The sequence below is a fragment of the Myotis myotis genome, unplaced genomic scaffold, assembly GCF_014108235.1.
Source record: "Myotis myotis isolate mMyoMyo1 unplaced genomic scaffold, mMyoMyo1.p scaffold_m19_p_17, whole genome shotgun sequence".
Classification (NCBI taxonomy): Eukaryota; Metazoa; Chordata; class Mammalia; order Chiroptera; family Vespertilionidae; genus Myotis; species Myotis myotis.
The window spans coordinates 28,989,649-29,012,691 of record NW_023416321.1 but is presented as its reverse complement, the minus strand read 5'-3'; the positions used below and the strand labels follow the sequence as shown (position 1 = coordinate 29,012,691).

General features: G+C 41.6%; 1 protein-coding gene across 3 annotated transcripts in view; it reads left to right on the top strand.

The window, feature by feature from the left end:
- The window catches only part of MYO1D (myosin ID), a 268,215-nt gene that overhangs the window by 117,768 nt on the left and 127,404 nt on the right, over positions 1–23,043 (top strand). For 2 of the 3 annotated variants that reach the window (XR_004972856.1, XM_036340564.1), the window contains exons 14-16: positions 5,538–5,670; positions 11,330–11,496; positions 13,340–13,547. Coding sequence is in view for 1 of the 3 variants with exons in the window: in XM_036340564.1 (XP_036196457.1) it covers positions 5,538–5,670; positions 11,330–11,496; positions 13,340–13,547 (508 nt within the window). In the remaining 2 variants the exon portion in view is untranslated. Of the gene's footprint in view, positions 1–5,537; positions 5,671–11,329; positions 11,497–13,339; positions 13,548–23,043 lie in introns of those variants that run through there. The other variant, XR_004972858.1, reaches the window with a different exon arrangement.

Sequence of the window (23,043 nt, the reverse complement as noted above, 5' to 3'; positions counted from 1 at the left end):
CTTTGATTGCCCTTGGGTGGCCTCAGTTTCTCTGTTTACTGGTGCCATCCTTCTGGCACCCCCTACCAGAATATTCAGGAGGAGTCCCTGGCCGGGCCAGTGGCGAATGGAAGGTGTCAGATAACCTCTGGCACAGCTGAAAACCTTACACACTCCGATTCCCACTGTAGTGTCTTTGCCCCGACGAAGAGGTCCCTCTGCTGTCCGATTGGCAGCCGGAATCAGTGATGGTAGATCCTGAGTGGACAGAATCTTCTCACAATCCCAGAAAAGGGGGAAAAACAAGTTCAAACCCAGCAAGATACTTCGGAAAGAAGGCCATAAAGAAAGGATGCTCAGCCAGCTACTTCTATGGGGTTAGAGAACTGTAGACACTCATTTATCAAGTCTCCTCAGTCAGTTGGTCAGTGGAGGTACTGAGCACCTCTGAGCCACACGTTTTTCCATGCTCTGGGGTACAGCTGTGGGAGAAATTTAGATAAAGTCCCTGCCCCCTTGCACCTTATATATTAGTAGAGCGGGCAGTCAGTAAACAAAATGACAGCTAACTTCCAGGTAGTGACAAGTGCTGTGAAGAAAAATAAAGTAGGTAAAAGATTGAAGGGTGATCTCTCTCCCAGTTTTTTTTGCGGGGGAGGCAACCAAAATTTCTCGTGGCCTTGTTTCAACAAGGATTAAAAAAAAAAAAGATTGAAGGGTGCAAGCAAGGAAGGGCAGGGGAGGCATTGTAGGTAGGGTGGTGGGAAAGGCTTCTTAAAAGAGGTGATATTTGAGCAGAGACCTGAATGAGGTGGGGGAGTGAGCCGTGAACAGTGGGGAAGAAGAGCATTTCAGGTAGAGAGAGCAGCTAGTACCAAGGTGCTAAGGTAAGAATGAGTTGGGAGCATCGAGAACAGCCAGAAGGTCATTGTGGCGTAAAAAAGAGGGATGGGGAGAGTGACAAGGAATGAGTATTTACAAAGGCCAACGGGGCCTGGGTTATGAAGAGTCTGTGAGCCGGGGTAAGGCGGAAGAATGAAGGGCAGCCATTGGAATTAATGATCAGATGTGATTTATACATTAAACAAATCACTAGGGCTACCTTATAAAGCACACACTGTTGAGGGCAAGAGTAGAACTGGGGAGACCAGTTAGGAGACTAGTCTGAGATTTGGATGGTAGTGACAGAGATGATGCAAGGTGGTCAGAGTGGGTGCTAGTAGGTAAGTAGAGCCAACAAGACTTGCTGATGAATGGGATGTGTGATGCGAAAGAAAAACAGAAATCCAAGCCGATGCCTGAGCAGTAGGGAAGGGATGCTTGATGGGGGAAGACAGGAGGAGGAGCTAATCTGGTGAGGGAAATCGAGAGCTTTGTTTAGGATATCTTATGCCGGAGGTGCATATGATATTGAACATCCAGTTGAAAATGCCAAATAGGCAATTGCATGTATGCCTCTGGGACTCAGGGTAAAGGTGGGGTTTGGGGTATCAATTCATTGATAGTATTTAAAGTCTTAAGACTGGATTTAGGGGGAACACAGATTTAAAAATAAGAGAGAGGAGAGGTCAAAAAAAGAACCCCTGAGACGCTCCAGCATTTAGAGTCAAGAAAGGAGGAACTAGCAAAGGACACTGAGCATGCCAGCGACGCAGGACGAAAACTCGGAACCTGGTGTCAGCGAGGCCAAGCCAAGGGAAAGGTGCGCTGAGAAGAAAAAGGTATAAACCGTGTCAAAAATCCGCCCAAAGCAGAGTGAGGCGAGGACCGAGACGCACTGTTGGGTTTGCTGACATGAACATCAGTGGGACTCTTGAGAGCACCGGTCTCCGTAGAGTTGTGGACGGCCAATGTGTGATGGAAGTGGGCTCCAGGGAATGGAGAAAATGAGAATGTGGCAACGTTGTGTCCAGACTGTTGTTTCCAGCAGTTTTGCTGTGAAATGGTTCATCTGCGTGCACGCCACCAGGAGTGCTGATGGAGCTGTGCCATTAGGATGTTACAGACAGAGGGGACCCTGTAAGAGCTGGCCATGGGGAAAAGGGACTTTCAGAAAGGAGTTTCAGTTCGTAACTTATCAGGTAAGAGGGACAAAGGACAGAGTCTGGCATGGCTCTGTGTAGAAAATGTCAAAAACTCAGATTAGAAAAAATGGCCTTCGTTGGCCAGTGGCAATGTCTGTGGGTTTGTTGCTAAGGGAAGAAGGCAGAGCTGGGCTGTGTACCAAGGAGACTGCCCCAGGTGGCGTTCCTTACCTTCGGGAATTCATCATGGCCCCAAGTTCAGCTCCCCGGAACAGCTCCACCTCCCAGCGGTGGTTCCACGTAACCCTGAGCTCACAGGACAAATGAAGAAACGGAACAGCCTGTGGATTATTTCCAGAGGAAAACCTAATGGTCATGTGGAATGGAATACTTGCGTTGGTATGACAAGCTATATTTTTTTTTCCTATTGGAAAACCCACTAGGGAAGTCAAAACAGCAGTGAGAATTCTAGTTTATTAATTGACTGAAAAACATTACTCATAAAATCCAGAATGTTTAATCTCTTGGTAAACACAGAGTCGGAACAAAGGAACTTCGATAAATCCAACAATGAAAGGCGTCAAGTGAAGATGAATTCATTTCACAATAGGGATGATCTTGTCAAAGGTGCAAAAAGATTAAATATCTGTTGACTGCAACTTACTGTACAGATATCCATCAGAGGAAAGGCCTTGCCAGTGGGGTGGGAAGTCTTGAAATTGTTCAGGCAAAAACCATCCTCCTGGGTGGTGCTTGGATGGGCTACCTTTGCCTCTGGACACATCAGTGCTTCCATGGCTAAATAGCCTCCCAAATTTCCATCCTTTTTTCCTTTGTATATATTTAAAGGAACTTGGATCTCCAGTTCTGTAGACCTTCAGAGTATACATGCATGTGTGTGTGTGTGTGTGTGTGTGTGTGTGCATATGTCTGAGTGTGTGTGTGTAAATGAAAGGAGGAAGAAAGCAAATCAGTGGCAGGCCAGGTGCACAGACTTTGCTCATCACTTCTGTTTTCTTAACCAGATAAGTTCTGCCTTGCCTTAACATACCATGTTTCTGGATAACTAAGTTTCCCTTTTAAAGAAAGGGTTCCTTTAGTTAGTTAGTTAGTTTGTTTGTTTATTTGTTTATTCATATATTTATTTTGAGCTATCAGTAGCAATGCCTTTTTTTCCCCCATTACAGTTTACAGTCAATATTATTTTGTATTAGTGTCAGGTGTACAGCCTAGTGGTTAGGTAATCCTATACTTGACAAAGTATTCCCCCGAAATTTCCAGTATCCACCTGACGCCATATATAGTCACTGCAATATTATTGACTATATTCCCTATGCTGTACTTCAATCCCCGTGACTGTTATGTAACTACAATTTGTACTTCTTAATCCCTTCACCTTTTTCACCCATCCTCCCCAATGCCCCACCCATCTGGCAACCATCAGCCTGTTCTCTGTGTCTATGAGTCTGTGTCAGTTTTGTTTGTTTATTTATTTTGTTCTTTAGCTTCCACAAACAAGTGAAATCATACAGTATTTGTCTTTCTCTGTCTGGCTTATTTCACTTAGCATAAAACCTTCTAAGTCCATCCGTGCTGTTACAAATGGTAAGATTTCATTCATGTTTATGGCCGAGTAATATTCCATTGTATATACGTACCAGAGCTGTTTTTATCCACTCGTCTGTATTCATGGGCACTTGGGTTGCTTCCATGTCTTGGTTATTATAAGTAATACTGCAGTAAATATAGGAGTGCATATATTCTTTTGAATTAGTATTTTGGTTTTCTTCAAATATATACCCAGAAGTGGAAATACTGGGTCATAAAGCAGTTCCATTTTTAATTTTTTGAGGAAACTCCATACTGTTTTTCATAGTGGCTGCACCAGTCTTCATTCCCAGCAATAGTGCATGGGTCCCAGAAAAAGTTTCCTTTAAATGTTTGAAAATTATTTTGTTAATATCATACTCATGACTTCCTGGCTCAAAAGTGCTTTCTCTGTAAAATGATTGTATGTGTCTATTTTCACTCGTCATGTGTCAATCCAACTGCTTAATAGTATAATAATAAATGTCTTAGTTCCTTCGTTTTCAGCACCCCTCCCTAACTGACAAGGTAGTACAAGAGTCTCTATAAATGGCCAACAGTGAGTAAGGTGGTATTTGGGGTAGAAACTGCTTAGATCAAAGTAGAAACTGCTCACACCAGAATTTTCAAAGGACACCTGCTCTGCTTTCAGGAAATTGTATTCAGTAGGTGTTGGGAAGGCATCCCGCACTCATGTGTACTAAATGTCTAGAACCACCACTTTAAGTTCTCTCTCTGCTAAAGATTAGAATGGAAAAGTTAAGGAGAAACCATGTAGGTTGATGTGGTTATTTTTATTGATGTGCATATCATTGGAAATTTATGGAATAAAACTAGAAAGTGAAAAAACTGGGTCCATAAGCCACAGATCAGTGCATTATTTTATAGCCACTTTCTTGCGAGCGGCAGGGAGGGTCAGCAGTGTGGCTCTGTCTTCACTCAGAGACCCGGTAAATCTTCCCCTCACCTCATCGGTCCTTAGCATGTTTGCAGCAATTATTTTGAGCTGCTCTATATAGAAATTTACTAGGTATTTGGGAAACCAACTCAATTTTCTCAATTTTATACCAGGAGAAGAAAAGTGGGGAAAATGATGGCCGTAGTAAACACCATTAGCAAAAAAAAAATGCCCATGTTAATTCTTTTCTAGTCTCACCCCAATTTAAAAAAAAAAAAAAAAAAAATCTGACAAGAGAGAAGTTTCCAGGAAGCCAGCAAGGTTTCACATTTCAATCTTTGAAAATCAAAAGCACCCGAAATGAAACAGGAAGAAAATCTGAGTTGAGACCACCCCACGGGTTTTTAAAAATATCTCCACGGAGCCACATAATGACTATTCCGTGGTGAGCACGAACGCTGGCCTGAAGCGCACTTTCAAGAATTGGATCACAGCCGTCTTAGTGTCACCTCAGTGACAGATTATAGCCGCCAGTGCTACCTGTAAGTGGCTCATAAATCCAACTGCAGGCGAGGGACTTTCTAGAAGACGGTGTGGGGATGGTTATTTTACCTTCCTCACTGTACTTTTGGAAAGACCTGCCTGTTTGTGGTGTCACCTATGCTGTGTGAACATTTGTTTCAATCAGAAGATACTTTGGTGTTCATGTTTTCTACCATAACATTGAGAGTCATTTCCCTGCTAGTGGTTTGCACTCATTCCTGTAACTACCACCCAGACTATTTTATTTTATGTGTAGATTGTAAGACCTATGTTAACTCCTTGAGGGTATTAGATCATAATAATATAGATGTCACTTCAAAGAGGTTTTTTTTAATGCAGTACAGTTTGGACACATCTTTAGCATCATTTTCTGGATGGAATTGTTTCTCCAATTAGGCCTTGTGAGTTCAGTCTGTGGTCTAGTCGTACCTCCCAGGGTACGTCCGACAGGATTGCTTAGCAGTTCTTGTTCAGCCTGTTTGAATTGCTCTTCCTGTGCTTCTCAGTTCAAATCCTGTGCTGAAGAATATGTGGCCCGAAGGCAAACTGAGCATCACGGAGGTGACCAAGCGCCCTCTGACCGCTGCCACCTTATTTAAGAATTCTATGATCGCTTTAGTGGACAACCTTGCATCGAAGGTAATCCTTTTCTTGGGGCTAGGTAAAACAGTTGTTTGTGTCCCAGGTAAAATTGTTTTTAATTATGAATTATATCATATGCCTGAACTTCTGCCCTGGGCTGACACCAATGGCTGGCTTTTAAAAAAAAATCTTGAACTAAATTGTAATACACCATCTGTATATTATATCTGAATACAAAATGACCAGATAGAGTTTTAAGAGGAGGTTTGGTACTTAAGAATTATCCTCAGGTTGTTTTAAATAGTTGAAATAAAAAGTTGTGTTATTGACCATTACGTCTGCTTTTTATTACTCCTGTGAGATCCAATCCTGTTTGGTAACTTTAGTCTGTTTTTTCGTAAAGAACATATTTTTACTTTCAACTACTGCTGCTGACAACTTTGATAAATTAGGCAGCATTCTGGGACTCATTATTTTTAATTCCTTCATTTTTATCTTTCTCTTCTGGTGCTTTTCCTGTGTCTTTTCTTCATTATTATCCTTTTTTAAAAAAAATCAACTTCCTCTCTAAGAATTTAAATCTATTCCATTTCTGGTGCCTTCCCTGTGGATGAATTAGGCAAATGCCAGAAGAACATGTCTGTTCAGTAGCTTTCTGGTTTTTGTCTGTTTTTTGTTAATCCTCACCTGAGGATATTTTTTCATTTATTTTTAGAGACAGTGGAAGGGACGGGAAGAGACAGAGAGAGAGAAACATCGATGTGAGAGAGGCACATCGATTGGTTGCCTTCCGCAGCCTGCAAGTGAGGTGCGTGCCCATGACCGGAATTGAACCGGGGACCCTTCAGCCCTTGGGCTGACACTCTATCCACTGAGCCAAACCGGCTAGGGTGCTTTCTATTTATTTTCATCAGGATTCTTTGGCCTCAAGTGACAACAAATAAGCGCAATTTGTTGGTTTATATAATCAAACCTCTGGAGCAGGAGGGGTACAGACTAGAATTCATTAGAACGCTTCCTATTGCCTCTCGGCTTCTCTGCATGTCAGCTTCAACCTGCCTCACCCAGCAAGAAGGGAGGCAACCCTAACGGGAAAGCATGCAACACAGGAACTAGAGTTGAACAGAGGATTTTATAAAATAGATTAGATTTATTTAATTAACTAGAAAAGAACCACGGTTCTAAAATCAGTAGTTAAATTGCATTTAAAAAAAATTAAAATACTAGAACCATCTATAGCAGGGGTGGGCAAACTTTTTGACTCGAGGGCCACAATGGGTTCTTAAACTGGACCGGAGGGCCGGAACAAAAGCATGGATGGAGTGTTTGTGTGAACTAATATAAATTCAAAGTAAGCATCATTACATAAAAGGGTACGGTCTTTTTTTTTTTTTAGTTTTATTCATTTCAAACGGGCTGGATCCGGCCCGCGGGCCGTAGTTTGCCCACGGCTGGTCTGTAGTGTCTGTGTAAGGAATTGCATTCAGCTGCTAATAAAAGAGACCCCAGCCCTGACCGGTTTGGCTCAGTGGATAGAGCGTCGGCCTGCGGACTGAAGGGTCCCAGGTTCGATTCCAGTCAAGGGCATGTATCTGGGTTGCGGGCACATCCCCAGTGGGAGTTGTGCGGGAGGCAGCTGATCGATGTTTCTCTCTCATCGATGTTTCTAACTCTCTATCCCTCTCCCTTCCTCTCTGTAAAAAATCAATAAAATATATTTGAGAAAAAAAGAGAGACCCCAGTTCATAGCTTAGCCTTGAGAGACATTTGTTCTCTCTCCTGTAAATGAAGTATAGGAGGCGGTGCCCGGGACTGGTACGGCAGCTCTAAGGTGATCCGAGACCCAGGTTCCTTTGTCTTTCTGCTCCACCATCCTTGTGCTTATCATGTATCCTCCTGGCCCAGGATGGATGTACTGCAAGCTCCCTCCCTTTTAAAGAGACTTCCCGCACAGCTGGCATGGCTCAGTGGTTGAGCGTCAACCTATGAACCAAGAGGTCACAGTTCGATTCCTGGTTCAGGGTACAGGCCCGGTTGTGGCCTCGATCCCAGTGTCGGGCTTGCAGGAGGCAGCTGATCAATGATTCTGTCTCATTATTGATGTTTCTCTCTCTCTCTCTCTCTCTCTCTCTCTCTCTCTCTCTCTCTCTCTCTCTCTCTTTCCCTTCCTCTGAAAAAATAAAAATATATTAAATCAATAAAAATATATTAATCAATAAAAATATATTAAAAAATAAAGAATAAAGAGACTTCCCGGAAGTCTCCCACAGCCCTTCAGCTACATCTCACTTGCTGTACCTCGTTGACAGGGGAGCTGGGAAGTGCATTTTTATTCTAGTCAGCAGTACACCCAGCTAAAAATAACTATTCTGTTTCAAAGTAGGAGAAAGATACTGGATGTGAGGTAGGCAACTGCCCTAACAGTCTGCTACAGCTCCGCAATCTGGGTGTTTATGGAGATGGGGGATGAGGGAGAGAGCAGGGATAAGCAAAAGAATATAGACAATAGAAGGCAGGAAGATGGCCGGGGCAGAAACGGGAACATGTGGATTACATTTAGAAAATACAAAATAGTGTGCTAGAAATAAATCTATATAGTTGGTACTCACCAGGAATGTAAATAGACTAAACAGAGTAGATAGGTGAAAATACCTAATTAACACTGTGCATGAATATTATAAACAAAGAGGTAGATTTTAAAAAAACTGGTTAAAAGCAATATTAGTGTGAGAGAATATGGAATTTAAGAAAAACAAGTATTGCCCTAACCAGTTTGGCTCAGTGGATAGAGCGTTCGCCTGCGGACTCAAGGGTCCCAGGTTCGATTCCGGTCAGGGGCATGTACCTTGGTTGCGGGCACAACCCCAGTAGGGGGTGTGCAGGAGGCAGCTGATCAATGTTTCTAACTCTCTATCCCTCTCCCTTCCTCTGTGTAAAAAAAATCAATAAAATATATTTAAAAGAAAAACAAGTATTAACACAGATAAAGAGACTGATAATAAAATGAAGGTATGCAAGACAGTAAAGTCACTTTGAACTAGGTGCCAAATAACATAGCCATGATTATTCATGAACTTTATAAAGCAAAGGAACCTGACATTTTTTAGAGGAAAAATGCACAAGTACACAGTCCTAGCAGGAGATTTCAAACCAAATCTACCCCAAACTGATAGACATGGGAGCTGGGACAAAAACCTTAGTAAGAAGGCAGAAGCTTTGTCCTGGCTGGGTAGCTCAGTTGGTTACAGTGTCCCCTGATACACCAAGGTTGCAGGTTCGATCCCTGGTCAGGGCACATAGAATCAACCAATGAATGCATAAATAAGTGGAACAACAAATCGATGTTTCTTTCTCTCTCCCTTCCCCTCTTTCTCGAAAAAATCAATAGACAATAATAAATTTATTTTAAAAAAAAGAATGCAGAAGCTTTGTAAACCAGATTTAAACTTTTATCTAATAGATCAAAAGAACTCTGTACCCAGGGCATAGGAAATATATATTCCTTTCAAGTATAAGTGGAACATTTACAAGAATTGACCACATGCAAGATCACAAAGGAAGTCTTAACTATTTAAGAAACGTATGTACAGATATATACTCCATACTCATAGCAAGTAAAATAAAAATCAGCATTAAAAAAATGTAATGTGCTTAGGGACTTAACAAATGTTCTCTTAACTCAGTTGAAGAGGAAATAACAATGAAAATTACAAAATACCTGGAACCATATGACCAAGAGTTTGTCAAAATTTGTTGGAAACTGCAAAAGAGGTCCACTTGTTATGCCTGTATAAAAAAGAGGGAAGCTTGAAAGTTAATGAGCTAAGTTCTCAGGAAGTCAGAAAAGAAACTCCAAATAAAATCTGAAGAAAGAAGTAAAAAAATAATATTTTTAATTGCAAAAATTCAAAGTAATAGGAAGATAAGAAATTTGATCAAATAGACCTTGAGTAAAACTGATTTTTAAAAACACAATATTATGAATGAGAAAAGGATACAACTTCATATATTATAGAGGTTTTTAAAGCATCAGAGCCCTGGCCGATGCTGGCCCATTTGGTTGAGCGTTGCCCTGTGCACCAAGAGGTTGCCAGTTCAATTCCCGGTCAGGGCACATGCCCGGATTGTGGGCTCAATCCCCAGGGGTGGATGTGCAGGAGGCAGCCCATTGATGTTTCTTTCTCACTAATGTTTCTCTCTCTCCCTTCCTCTCTGTCTCTAAAATTAATAAAAACATATATTTTTTAAAAAACATATTTTAAAAAAGCATTAGAATATTATGAACAATTTTATGCCAATTAATTTATAAGATATTTTTCTAGAAAAATAAATTACCAAAATTAACTTAAGAAGAAATAGAAAACCTGAATAAATCAGTAACCTTAAGTATTCTAAATCACTAATCAGAAGTCTGCCTTCCCCGAATTCTGCCAAGAACATCAGGCCCAGGTGGTATTACAGATAAATTATGCAAACTTTCGAGGCGCCAATAATCCCTATCGTATATAAGCTGGTTTGGAGAATGGGAAGAAGAGAGGCCACTACCTGACTCATTTTACGAGATGAGCATTGCCTTAGTACAGGTTAATATTAGAAAGTAGAATTAGAGGTCAGTTTCACCGGGGAACATAAACAAAGGTCTCCAAAATACATGTGAGTAATACTGCCCACCAAAGGCAACTGAAATGTGAGGTAAGTTATAAAAACCAACTTCTTGAATGCAGCCATGAACTAACAAGAAAGCAAGGAATATGCAGGCCAGGGGCCATGTCAAGGCAGAAGTTAACTGAATAAAAGGAAAAACAGTCACAGCACTGAAGCTGCCTTTCACTCCGTGGGGATTTGTTGAAGGAGGTAACTTTGAATATAGTAATTCAAACCAGGTCCTGGAAGTGGGATGTCTAATAAGAGATAATACACACGCACACGCACACGCACACACGTGTGGGTCTCCAGGGGACAGCCTGCCTCCTCTAAGAGTTACATCTAGAGTGAACTAGAAACAATCCCTCATTATCTGAAAGGGAAATTGTAGTGAGCCAGGAGGGGGTAGGTGAACATCCCTTGAGAATTTATCATCATAAGGTAGCTTTTATGAGGTTTGCAGTCCACATTCTTACTACCTGGGTAGCCTGAGAAAGTTCAGGCCAGCAATTTAGTTTAAAGTGGTCTTGTTCTGGTGTTGTCTCCGGGCATCTGATGTATGAAATGAGGACATTAGGGCTTCTACTTTAGTAACCACAGACTAGGTCATTTAAACTCACATCCATGCTGGGGACATGTAGGAAACGCAAATAAAATATGCAAAACCTCTGCTTAAAGACACTGGAGAGACAACAAGATAGTGGAGAACTCCTGGGCCGGAAGCCATGGAGATGAGCCCAGGTTTGAGACCTCCTTTCTCTGCGGGGAATTTGCCAACTGCAGAGCAAGTGGATGGGATTTGAGTAGTGGTTCCGACAACCTCATGGGGCTAGTGAGACAGACACAGACACTAGGGCTTGAAAAGGAGGAGGTCAGGGGTTACCCCCTCTCACTTTGGGTCAGGGTCCCAAAAGGCTGCCATAGCAATAAAGGTGAATCAGAAATGCGCAGTCCGTCACAGGAACCATAGTTCAGCTTTGAATCATTTCACTCTTTAAAATTAGACTAGCTTGTTAGTGCCGTTGGCCTGTGGTTTTTCTGAAACTCACCATTTGCTGCTTGATTTCTTTAGGAACCTTACTATGTACGTTGCATCAAACCCAATGACAAGAAATCCCCGCAGGTATTTGATGATGAGCGCTGCCGGCATCAGGTTGAATACCTTGGACTATTGGAAAACGTGAGGGTGCGTCGGGCAGGATTTGCCTTCCGCCAGGCGTACGAGAAGTTTCTGCACAGGTAAGAAAGGTCTCAACAAAGAAACCTGCTAGCACACAGAATTATGGAGTCCTAGGCTTCCCCATGTGGGACCGTGCGTGAGCATCTGACTATCTGGTGAATGAACAATAGAGTTGAGGAAGCTGCAGGCGGACACCCCCCAAGGGGTCCTTAGCACTGCCAAGGAGTCAAGAAAGGCTCCTGCCACTGCACTCGCCAGCTGTGAGCCCAGCTTCTGGCTGAGCGGCGCTCCCCCTGTGGGACTGCACTGACCACCAGGGGGCAGCTCCTGTGTTGAGCATCTGCCCCCTGGTGGTCAGTGTGCGTCATAGACCCATCGTTCCGCAGTTTGTTCGATTTGCATATTAGCCTTTTATTATATAGGGTTCGTAAGGTTTCTGATTTTGTTTCCTTTTTCCACATGATGTTGTGTAATGTTACCTCTCTCTTCATAGTAGAATTCTTTCATTGGGCTTCTATTTCTGTCCCTCTCTGGCAAGTGAGTAAGCTTTTAGATGTATTTCCTTCTGGTTGTTTTTTTTTGTTTGTTTCACTCAACAAATCTATTTCCTCATCAGATGGCAGGCAACCTGGTATATATATAGTGGGGAACAAAACACAGTCCCTGCCTTCCTGATACCCACAGACTAATGAGAGTGGGCAAAGCCTTTCTTGCTGTGACTTAAAATTCGGATGCAGAGTGTGAACATGACTAAATTTGACTCCATGTATTGAACAAGTTTGCGCCTGGGTCAGGGGGAGCCCTGGGGTAAGCAGCCTTCCAAGCTGGTCCCAAGATCCCCACCTCCTGGAATTCACCCTGTCTAGTCCCCTTCCCTCTAGGGTGGCCTGGGCCTGGTGATCTGCTGCTAGCAAAATGGAATATGGGAAACACGATGGGATGTCACTTGTGGGATTAGGCTGCAAAGGGCTGTGACTCTGTGCCTTCCATCTTGCTCACACTCACACTGTCGTGAAGTTGGTGTGTAGGGAGCTGCCCTGTGAGAGGCCCATGGGGCCAAGAAGTGTTGGCCACTTGCACATAGGAGCACAGTTGATTTTTGTCTGTTCATCTTATATGCAGAATGCTGCTTAGTTTTCTTTCCGTGATAATAGTTCATCTGCTTGGTTTCCTCTGAAGCAAGTATATTGTGCATAATTAATGTCAGTTGTGCACTTTCCCCAATCACTTACCTGTTTGTTTATTAGTCTCACTGTGCTGGTGAGAAAACCTGTGATAGCGGCAACCCTGTCTTGTTTCTATCTGTGAAGAGAATGCTTCCAACGTTGCCTCTTTACAGATGAGGTCGGCTGGAAGTTCTTGGCGCAGCGCCTTTATTAAATTCAGGAAGGCCCGCCGAAACCGGTTTGGCTCAGTGGATAGAGCGTCGGCCTGCGGACTGAGGGGTCCCGGGTTCGATTCCGGTCAAGGGCATGTGCCTGGGTTGCGGGCATATCCCCAGTGGGGGATGTGCAGGAGGCAGCTGATCGATGTTTCTCTCTCATCGATGTTTCTAACTCTCTATCTCTCTCCCTTCCTCTCTGTAAAAAATCAATAAAATATATTTAAAAAAAAAAAAAAAAAATTCAGGAAGGCCCCTTCTATCCCTGCGTTAGGAAGGGGTGTTATCATGAAGGAGTGTTGGATCTTAGTGGAGGTTTTTCCCCACATCTCTTATCAGGCTATGACATTTACTTCTATTCCTAATTTCCAAAGAAGTTTTTGTTTTCTTTTCTTTCTTTTTTTTTCTTTCTTTTTTTCATTTCTGTGAAGCATCTTGAATTTTACGGAATGGTTTTTCTGCGTCTGTTGAGATCACGTGGTTTTCCTCCCTTCATCCGTGCCCTGTTCTTGGTTCACCAGGTACAAGATGATCTCGGAGTTCACCTGGCCCAACCACGACCTCCCTTCAGACAAAGAGGCTGTGAAGAAACTGATCGAACAGTGTGGCTTTCAGGAAGACGTGGCTTACGGGAAGACCAAGATTTTCGTCCGCACTCCCCGCACGCTGTTTACCTTGGAGGAGCTCCGCGCCCAGATGCTCCTTCGGATCGTGCTCTTTCTCCAAAAGGTAAGTGTACCTTTTACAGACACGGAGGAGGCCTTGCCGGTACCTTCTCAAAAATCCGTGGAACCTGTTCTTTGATTCAAGAAATGTTCGTGATGGTATATTTTATGGAGTGCTTTCTGTTACCTTTCACACAAGGAAAACTTATTTGGCTGTCTTAGCTCCAAATTATTTCAGCCTCAAAACGCTGGAGACATTTTGTCGTCTGGTATTTAAAGTTGGAGAGATGCCTGAAACAGCCTGTTTTTGTCTCTTCTGTTAACTGAGGTGTTTTCCCTCAGCTGAACTGCATGAGGAACTTTTTTTATTTTATTTTGTCATTCAAAAGTTTTGCCCAGATGTTTGAAACAACCTCCTTCACCCTTCATTACCCACCACCTGCAGTGACTGAGGTGTGCAATGTTGGCATCAGGCTGGTCTTCAGATCCTGGTACCCATCCCCCATTGACCTTACAGGGCCCCCTTCTCATTTCATTCACTCATTCATGTATTTCTTTTCATTTCCTTACACCTATTTTCAGACCTTCCATATGAACCCTTTTAGTGTAAAATACTATATGGGTACATAAAAAGGAATCCTGTGTCTCTGGGAGAATGTCCCCGGCATATATGCCTGGAGAAAAGGGCCTAGGTCATTGGGTAGGTGCAGATCTAATTGATATAAGGCGTGCCAGGTTCCTCTCCAAAATGCCTCTGCCAGTCTGCACCACCACCAGCTGTACATGGGGGTCGCTGTGTGCCCACATCCTTACAGTATCATCCAGCTGCCTATACATTTTGCCAGACTGGTAGGTGGTATGATAACTTGCTGTTGCACTTTTCATTTCTCCATTGACCATTGCATTTGAGCACCTTATTGAATACTCGTTTGCTTTTTGGGTTTTCTATAAACTGCTTGTTCATATCCTATGCCCCTTTGTCTACTGGAGTTGGTATCATTTTCTTGTTGATTATCAGGAATTTTATGACTATTTTATACATAAATTTTATATTCACTTTAGACATTGTAAATATATCCTCTTATTCTGTATGCATTCTGATGTTTTTATAATATGCTTTGTAGAACAGAATCCTTAATTTTGACATAATCAAATTCTTCAGGATTTCATCTTATATTTTGTGCTTTGGAATTTTGTTTAAGAGGGCTTTCCCCAGCCCTAGCCGGTTTGGCTCAGTGGATAGAGCATCAGCCTGTGGACCGAAGGGTCCCAGGTTTGATTCCCATCAAGGACACATGCCTGGGTCGCAGGCTCGATCTGCACTAGGGGGCGTACGAGAGGTGGCCGATCCATGATTCTCATCGGTGATGTTTCTATCTCTCTCCCTCCCTCTCCCTTCTTCTCTGAAATCAATAGGAATATATTTTTTAAAAGAGAGGGCTTTCCCTGTTTCCAGGTCACAAAGATCCTGTCCTATATTTTCTTCTGTGAACTGTGTACCTTTACCTTTCACATGTAGGTCTTTAATCGTTTATAATCCACCTGTGTGTGGTTTTAGATAGAAACCCAGTTTCATTTTCTTCTGTATGGTGAGCAGGTTTTCTCAACACCATCTACTAAACAACCTGTCCTTCACCCACTGATTTTATTACATGGTAAATATGTATATTCTGTTTCTGAGTGCTCTGTTCTGCTTTTATATCTGCCTGTTTTTGCATTAATGCCACTCAGTTTTTATTATAGCATGTCTTAGTGGATGGTAGGGTAAGTCCATCTTCTCTGCTCTTCTTTACTAACGTCAATTAACCTGTATATAGACTTTTATTCTGCAGTATACATTTTAATGTGTGTTTATCGTGTTCATTAAATTCAACAATACTTTTATCCTAGGACTGCATTGAAGTTTGAAAGGATTAACATTTTTTACAATAGTCATTTTGAGGGTGTCACCTTTGACTTAGAGACTCCTTATGAATTCCTGGTTCATTCTAGATATTTTATTGTTTCTGTTACTGCGGTGAATTTTTTATTGTATTTTTCTACATGGCAGAGTTGACACAGAGAAATAATATTGGCTTTTATTGGTGGTCCTGTATCCCGATGAAACCTTTCTTGACTTATATTTGCTGATTCTGTTAGTTTTCCTGGGAAAATGATTCTATCATGGGCAAATAACGTTTTCTCTTCCCAGTTCCTAAGTGTTGGTCGCTTTCATTTGTTTTGCCTAGAATTCAGAAGAACTCGGGGTGAAATACTAAATTCCGTTGCATCCTGAAACAGTTTCCTTCTGTTAATTGGTGTGTGTTTTTATATTGCTTTTACTCAGTTCTGTTTTCTCTCCCAGTTTACTGCTAGTACATTGACAGGTTTGGGTCTCTGTTTTCTGTCTGCTATGGTGCATTATTTTTATATACAAGTTCTTCAGTATTTTCCAGTGATGCTTTTGTTGTTGTTTTGCAGGATGTTTTTCTTCTTTATACCTGTCCGAGAGGTTGACTCAGCTTAGGGTGCACCTGAACCAGCATAACCATGGTTCGATCTACTGATCTACTTGACTTGTACGATCTACTGATTGTGTTCTTTAAACAACTCCAGTAGACTTGTACTGATCTACTGTCCCTCTCAGTTTGCTTGGGACAGTCCTGGTTTATGACTGTTGTCTGTTGTAACTCCTAGCAGTACCCCTTCGCTCTCGAAACTGTCCCAGTATGGATAATATACCGAAGAGTCACCATCCCCTGAACTTTCTATTGTGTGGTGGCTGGTAGAATCCTCTTCTTAAACCAAGTTGTCAGCGTCCCACAGACTTGAGTTTATTACAGCTATGCTAGCCATAAATAGGACCCACTCCTCTCCCTCCCACCCCACAGCCAAGCCTTACATAAATATTGTAATTCCAGCCCTGCCCGGGTGGCTCAGTTGGTTAGAACATCATCCCATACACCAAAAGGGTCATGGGTTGGATTCCCAATCAGGGCACATACCCAGTTATAGGTTCGAGCCCTCATTGGGATGCATGTGGACAGCAACTGATCGATGTTTCCCTCTCACATCAATGTTTCTCTCTCCCTTCCTCTTTCTAAAACCAATTAAAAGAACCCTGAAAAAAATTATAATTCAGTATACACACCTATGAGGATTCTTCCTTTGAAAGTCCTCTCTACAGCACCTCTGCTTCCTTTCTGATGAGAAATTAGAATTTCTACCCAGAGGAGAGATTCTAAAAGAAAAGGGACAGCTGTCCCAGAAACCACCACCAATGCCCTGGAGGGCAAGCTTCTCCAGTCCTTTGGGGATGCAGATCTGGTGATTCCTAACCAATAGGCAGTGCAATAGGAGCAGGGAGCTTCCTCCCAGGCCTCAGGCAAGACCACTCTGGGGCTTGACTTGTACGATCTACTGATTGTGTTCTTTAAACAACTCCTCAAGCCATAAAATTAGTGGAAATTTCTGTCAGCTTCTGGGAATAGGCTATCAGCCACCTAACTTCCCACAGGATGTTTTCACTTTCTCTCTATTTTTGTAAGGATTTAATGGAAAGTTAAAAGAGACAGCATCAAAGATGCTATTTTTAAACAAGAATCTCCAACCATCAGTTTTTATTTCCTTTTTCAAGAAAAAATAGCTTTAATTTTTTTTCTGATTATCTAATTAAAGTATGGCTCACTGTAAAAACAAGTTCAAACCACACAGGAAAGTATCAGGGAACTGAGAGAAACCACCTAAAATCCCACCATCCCGAGGTAACACCATGTACATCGTGGTCACCATCCTTTACAATGTCTTCCTGTGCGCGTATCCAAGCAGAGATGCCAGAATAGAAATGAGCTCATAGTTCAAGTGGCAATTTTATCAACGCACCTTTCTCTTTTTCTACAACATTTACTACCTTCTGCACCCACAACTTCTCCTACCTTCTGTGTCCAGGATCTGCAAGACCACGCCCAGTCTCAGTGATTCACTGAAAGGACCCCAGGACTCAGTATATAGTTGTGCTCGTGAGTAAAATGTATTACCCCAAAGGATGCAAAGCTGGTCAGCAAAGGGAAAAGGCGCATGGGGTGAGGTCCAGAGGAAACCAGGAGCCAGCTTCCACGAGTCCTCTCCCCGTGGAGACCCTCGGAATGTGCTGAGTCCCGCCCAGTGAGTGGTGACATGTGCCCAGTGGTATCTTCCAGGAAGGTTATTGGGCCTCGGTGCCCAGAGTTTTGTTGGGGGCTGTTCATGTAGGCACCGCTTGCCTAGCATGTACCACAATCCCAGACTCGCATAGAGACTCAGGCATTCAGCATAGACCTTGTTGTTTGTGCAAGCAGTTGAAGCACATTAAACCACTGCCATTTAGGTAAAGTTTGATATCAGTGTGGGAAACGGACAGACACCAGCCGAGGACCAACCAACCTCGCCAGCAGGCTGAAGGGTAGAGTCTCAGGCAGGCCTGCTATGTTACCCTCTCCCCTCCTTCCTCCCTCCCTTCCACTCTCTCTAAAGATCAATGGAAAAAATATTCTTGGTTGAGGATTAACCAACAACAACCAAAAAGGTATATATGTTTGTAATCATACTAGATGTTAACAATTCACATTTCTGCTCACCATGTAAGTGAACTCCTTTCTCTAAATTTTATTTGCCATAGTGCTCTTTATTCCTTTAAGAGCAATCAGTTGTGTCCCCAGTCAGGGCACATGTAAGAGGCAACCAATGAACGCATAATTAAGTGGGAAATTTCTTTCTCTCTCTCCCTCTCCTTCTCTAAAAATCAATCAATAAATAAAAATTTAAGAACAGTCCATTTGGGAGGTTCAGGTTTTAGTAAACATCCCTAATTCTGCCTCTTCCAACTTGCCATTGAAAGGCACAGAAAAATATATGAATATACACTGGAAACCTTGTCCTCACAGGCTAAAACCTATTATGATGTGCTGTAATAAACACAGTATGATATTGGCATAGGAATTGACTGTGGAATATAATAGTGAGTCCTGAAATAGATTTAAGTATATGTGGGAATTTAATGGTAGACAAAGGCAGAATTTCAATTTGGTGGGTGGGGGAGGAGGGAACACAGGAATTTTTTATTAAATAGAATTAGAATGCCTGGTTATTTGCCTAGAATAAAACAGCATTGCTCTCCTATCTGATACCATGTGAAAAATAAATAAATCCCAGACCTATACATTTTTTGGAGAAACCCAAAAGCTACAAAGGAAAAAAGAAGACACATTTTATTATATTAAGTGAAAATTTTCACGTTGAAGAGTGTGCCACGAACAGAGTCAAATGACAAGTGATAGCTTGGGAAAAATAATTGCAATACATCAAGTTAATACATATTATATGCCGGTAGCTCCTACAGATTCATAAGAAAAAGACAACCCAGTAGAAAAATGGGCCAAGGATATGAAAAACAAGTACCAGAAGAGGCAATCCAAAAGATCCATAAACACACCCCTCACTAAAGTCAGAGGCACTAAAATGAGGACTTAAAGGCACTTTTAAGATTTTCTCTACTCATTATCCAATGGCTTCCAGAAAGGTTGTACCAAGTTATGCTTCCACTAACTGATGCATGAAAGATCTTGTCTCAATGAAGTGCTGGATATTTTCATTCTCATAAACACTTTTTCCAAATGACCTAAAGCCTGAATGTTTTGCCCGAACATTGAAAAAAGCCTAATTGTCATCTACAAATCTTTGCACCATTAAGAGAAATGAATCGGCGTAACCTAGGTCACTCGTCTCTTCCTTCCACAATACTTAATTGCTTCACTTACCCACTTACCCTTTACCTTTGTGTGTGTGTTCTTTACATCTCACTTGAATGAGGAATCAAATGAGATGGTATTTCCCGATGGCAATGAAGGAACTATTTAGCGTTTTAGAATTACAGCTCTAAGCAAAGAGATGTTTGAAAGATGGGTTGAGTAAGGTCTGGCAGCTAACACTCGGGGCTGAGTTGAAGTGTATAATGATTGCTACTAAGTATGTTGTGAGGCACATCTCTCCTGGGTAATTTTGTTGCTTTAGCTTTCTTTTTTCTTCTTCAACCTGGAGCTTTCTGGTTTTGATTTATCATTTGTCTTCAGTGTGTCATATTCATTAATTCCCAGAAAATAGGGTACTTTTTTGTTTGTGGTTGGGGGGATCCTGAAAGAAATAGTTCTAACTCTGAGGGAAAATGCTGCACCACATGCATTTGAAAGAGTGGTGACTCGCTAATACTCTGTACCCACTTAGTTTAAAATACTTTGTTATCTTGGAAGAGGAATGGGTATGGAACCACTCAAAAAACTCCCTTTTTTTTTTTCTTTTCTTTTTGGTGCATGTATAGTTCTAAAAGTACGTTCTCATTCTAGGCAATCTGTTGGTCAAAATCAAAATTGTCATTGAATTGAAAATGGATTCTCAAAGGGAGATGGAAACGTGTTGGGGACGTTTACCTTTTTTGTTGCTATTAGCAACAACTTTGGAATAAGTGGATTTGAAGAGTGGTTTTCTTGACCCACCTGTGTAACCAGTACGTGCTTTTGTGAATTATGTCTTTATTTGGGAGGAATTAGTTCTTTCTGAAAGAGCATCGTAATTGATTATAGATAGATGTCGTAATTGGTCACCGTGCCATATACTTGGATCATCTCAAGTTGCACAGTTTTTGTCCCAGCTCCAGGGATGGAATTTTCTTTACAGTGAGCCACGGTGTGGCTGGGAGGTACGTACGCCTTTCTATTCACACCCGGAAGACCATTAAACACAAGACATTCTTTCCCAAAAGAACATCTTTAAGGCTCTAATCATCTTCCTCCAAGCAATTTGTGGATACTCTCAGATCACAATTGCAGCTCACGAATTCCACAGCAGCCAGGGCTACCAGCCCTTTGGAAATTTAAATTGTTTCCAGGTGATCCATGTTTTGTGTGTATGTTTGGTTTCATTTTCCGCTTTTGTTATCCATTCTTAATTTTATTGCATTGCGATCACAGAATGTTAAGTGTACTATTTCTAGTTTCTGGAATTGATTGCATTTTGAGAACCTGGTATAAGTCATTTCTTTTAGTATATCTTGGGGGGAAAAAGAGGTATTTTCTCTTGCTTTTGATATTTTTTATTATGACAAGTTGTGAATATTTACAAAAGGAGCAAGAATAGAATGAGTCCCCACATTCCCATCTCCAGGCTTCAACAATTATCATTTGGCCTTTCCTACTTTATCTAGTTCTCACCTCACGTTTGTTCTGTGTGGGGTTTTAAAGAGGAAATCCCAGATGTATTATCACTTCGCCCTTACATACCCGTATAATCACTACAGATAAGGGCTTTAATTTTCATTTTCAGACCAGATGGAATTAGTAATGCCTCACCATTATTAATTACCTAATAAGGGGTTTCTGTTCAGTATTCCCAGTTGACTTAGAAACATCATTCCACAGATGGTTAGGGGTGGAGCTCCCATCGCCTGTGGGGCTGTGGCACCTTTGAAAATGGAACACATTGGTCTTTCTTTTATTAATTTTGATTTTTCAGTGACATATCATTTTATCCTTAAAAATTGTATGTTACAAAGGTATCACCCTAAGGACTGCCCTGGTTGGTTTGTCCTAATTAAAAAGTAAATATTATTAGTACGTTCTTGTATGAATTTGTTAAATTTATACTTGAAGTTGTTGTAATATATTATAATCCTAATCAAAGGGCGGATTAAAAGTGACTCCTTAAGCATAAACAGATAGTGAAGTAGTAAAATCTAAAACTGAGAATGATTTCATAACTATTAATTATAGGAAGTCTCCAAGGTTAATATAGACCTGAGTATACTAATTTTGTAACAGACCAGCCAGAGAAAAAGTGTGAATAGAGTCATTATCTGAAAATTGGATTTTACTGGGTTAGTTATTCATTGGCTTCTTCTAGTCACTGATGTATCGTTGATTGCAAAACTTTGTCAAGCAGTGGCATGAAACCAGGGGGGCTTTCACATCATTTTCAAACAAAGCTCCCTGACTTCTTTGTGAAACCAATCAAGTGTTATATTCCTCAGACTAAAAGCAAAATAATTATCTTTCATATAAATCAATTACTTTGCCCTTAAAGTAAAGCCAAAAACAAAAAGAAAAACAAAAAAAAACTACCAATTTTTACTGAGTGACAGGCACCATTCTGGGCACTTTACATATATTAACTAAATCTTTGCAGGAACCTAGAAAATGAGTGTCCGTTACTATTTTCAGTTATTAGGAAAGGGAACTATAGCCACAGATGACTGGGTCATTTGATGGAGGTCACACAGGTGTCAGAAGTGGGATTGGTACCCAGCAGTCCAGCCTTCTGCACACACTCTTTTAACCCCTGCTCACTTATACCACAGTGGCATCCTCCAAAGTGCACTCCTTATAGGAAAAACCGTTAGGACTCCCACTATTGAAGAAAAGGTTATAAAACCGACCGCCAAGGTAATGATGGCCTCATGCTCAGAGAGAGAAAAAGAATGAGATTTGGCAAAATTTCTTCATGCAATGACCTTGGTAGACACCTAATGACAAATACATGGAACAAGGTTTTCTACAAAAATATTCAAACAAATGTCATAGACCAATCCTAGGCCTTGGCATCACAAAAACAGCCCTTTCAATGTTACTGGAAAGTTCTTTGCCCTTCTTAGAAAACAGCCACATGGCCCTTGTAGTTGGAGCAGCGTCCAGTACAATGAAAGGTCGTGGGTTCGGTTCCTGGTCAGGACACATACCTGGGTTGTGGGTTTGAACCCTGGTGAAGGCATGTGCAAGAGCCAGCTGATCAATGTTTCTCTCACTCTCCCTTCCACTCCAAAATCAAAGAATGTATCCTCAGGTAAGGATTAGACAAACAAACAAAAAGCAGGCATATGGATAGTTAGGAAGCAAACATACATGGCAGTGGTATAACATGATGTCAGAATTTAATTTAGGTTTAACTTCAATTTTATAGCAAGCATATGAAGACTCACTGACCTTTCCATTATTTACCTAACAAGATGTAAAGAGCTAGCTGAGGACTTGTCTTCTTAGAGCACCCGGCCAGCACGCTCCCGTTCGGTCCAGGTTCCTCGGTAGCCGCTGCCGAGGGCCGACGGCCTCTGGTCTGAGTCTAGCCCTCTCGTGACTCAGTGCTCCGTTCCCACACTGGCCTGCACAGTCTTCTGCAGCTTGGTTTTCTCACCCAGCGTGCTTGTCACACAGTATGTTTTTAAATGCCCTGAAGTGTAGGGCTAGTTGAGTGACCTTTACTTCTTTTTGCTCTTTCATTGTTAAAAAACCATTACTTATTTTCCTGATAACAGTTAGTGTTTCCTTTTTTTTTTTTTTTTTTTTTGGTCATTCCGTGTAATGCTACGTTGGACATTTTCATATGTTTCCTTGTCAATAAGTTAATAAGTGTCTGCGGAGCGGCTATTCTCAAGTTTTGAAGATCCCACAACACCCCCCAAAGAGCTCATCTTTGAAAATTCTACAAAGTTCAAGAATATACAAAATGTGTGTGTATGTGTGTGTGTGTACATTCCGTTCGCTGTCAGCTTATCTCCTCAC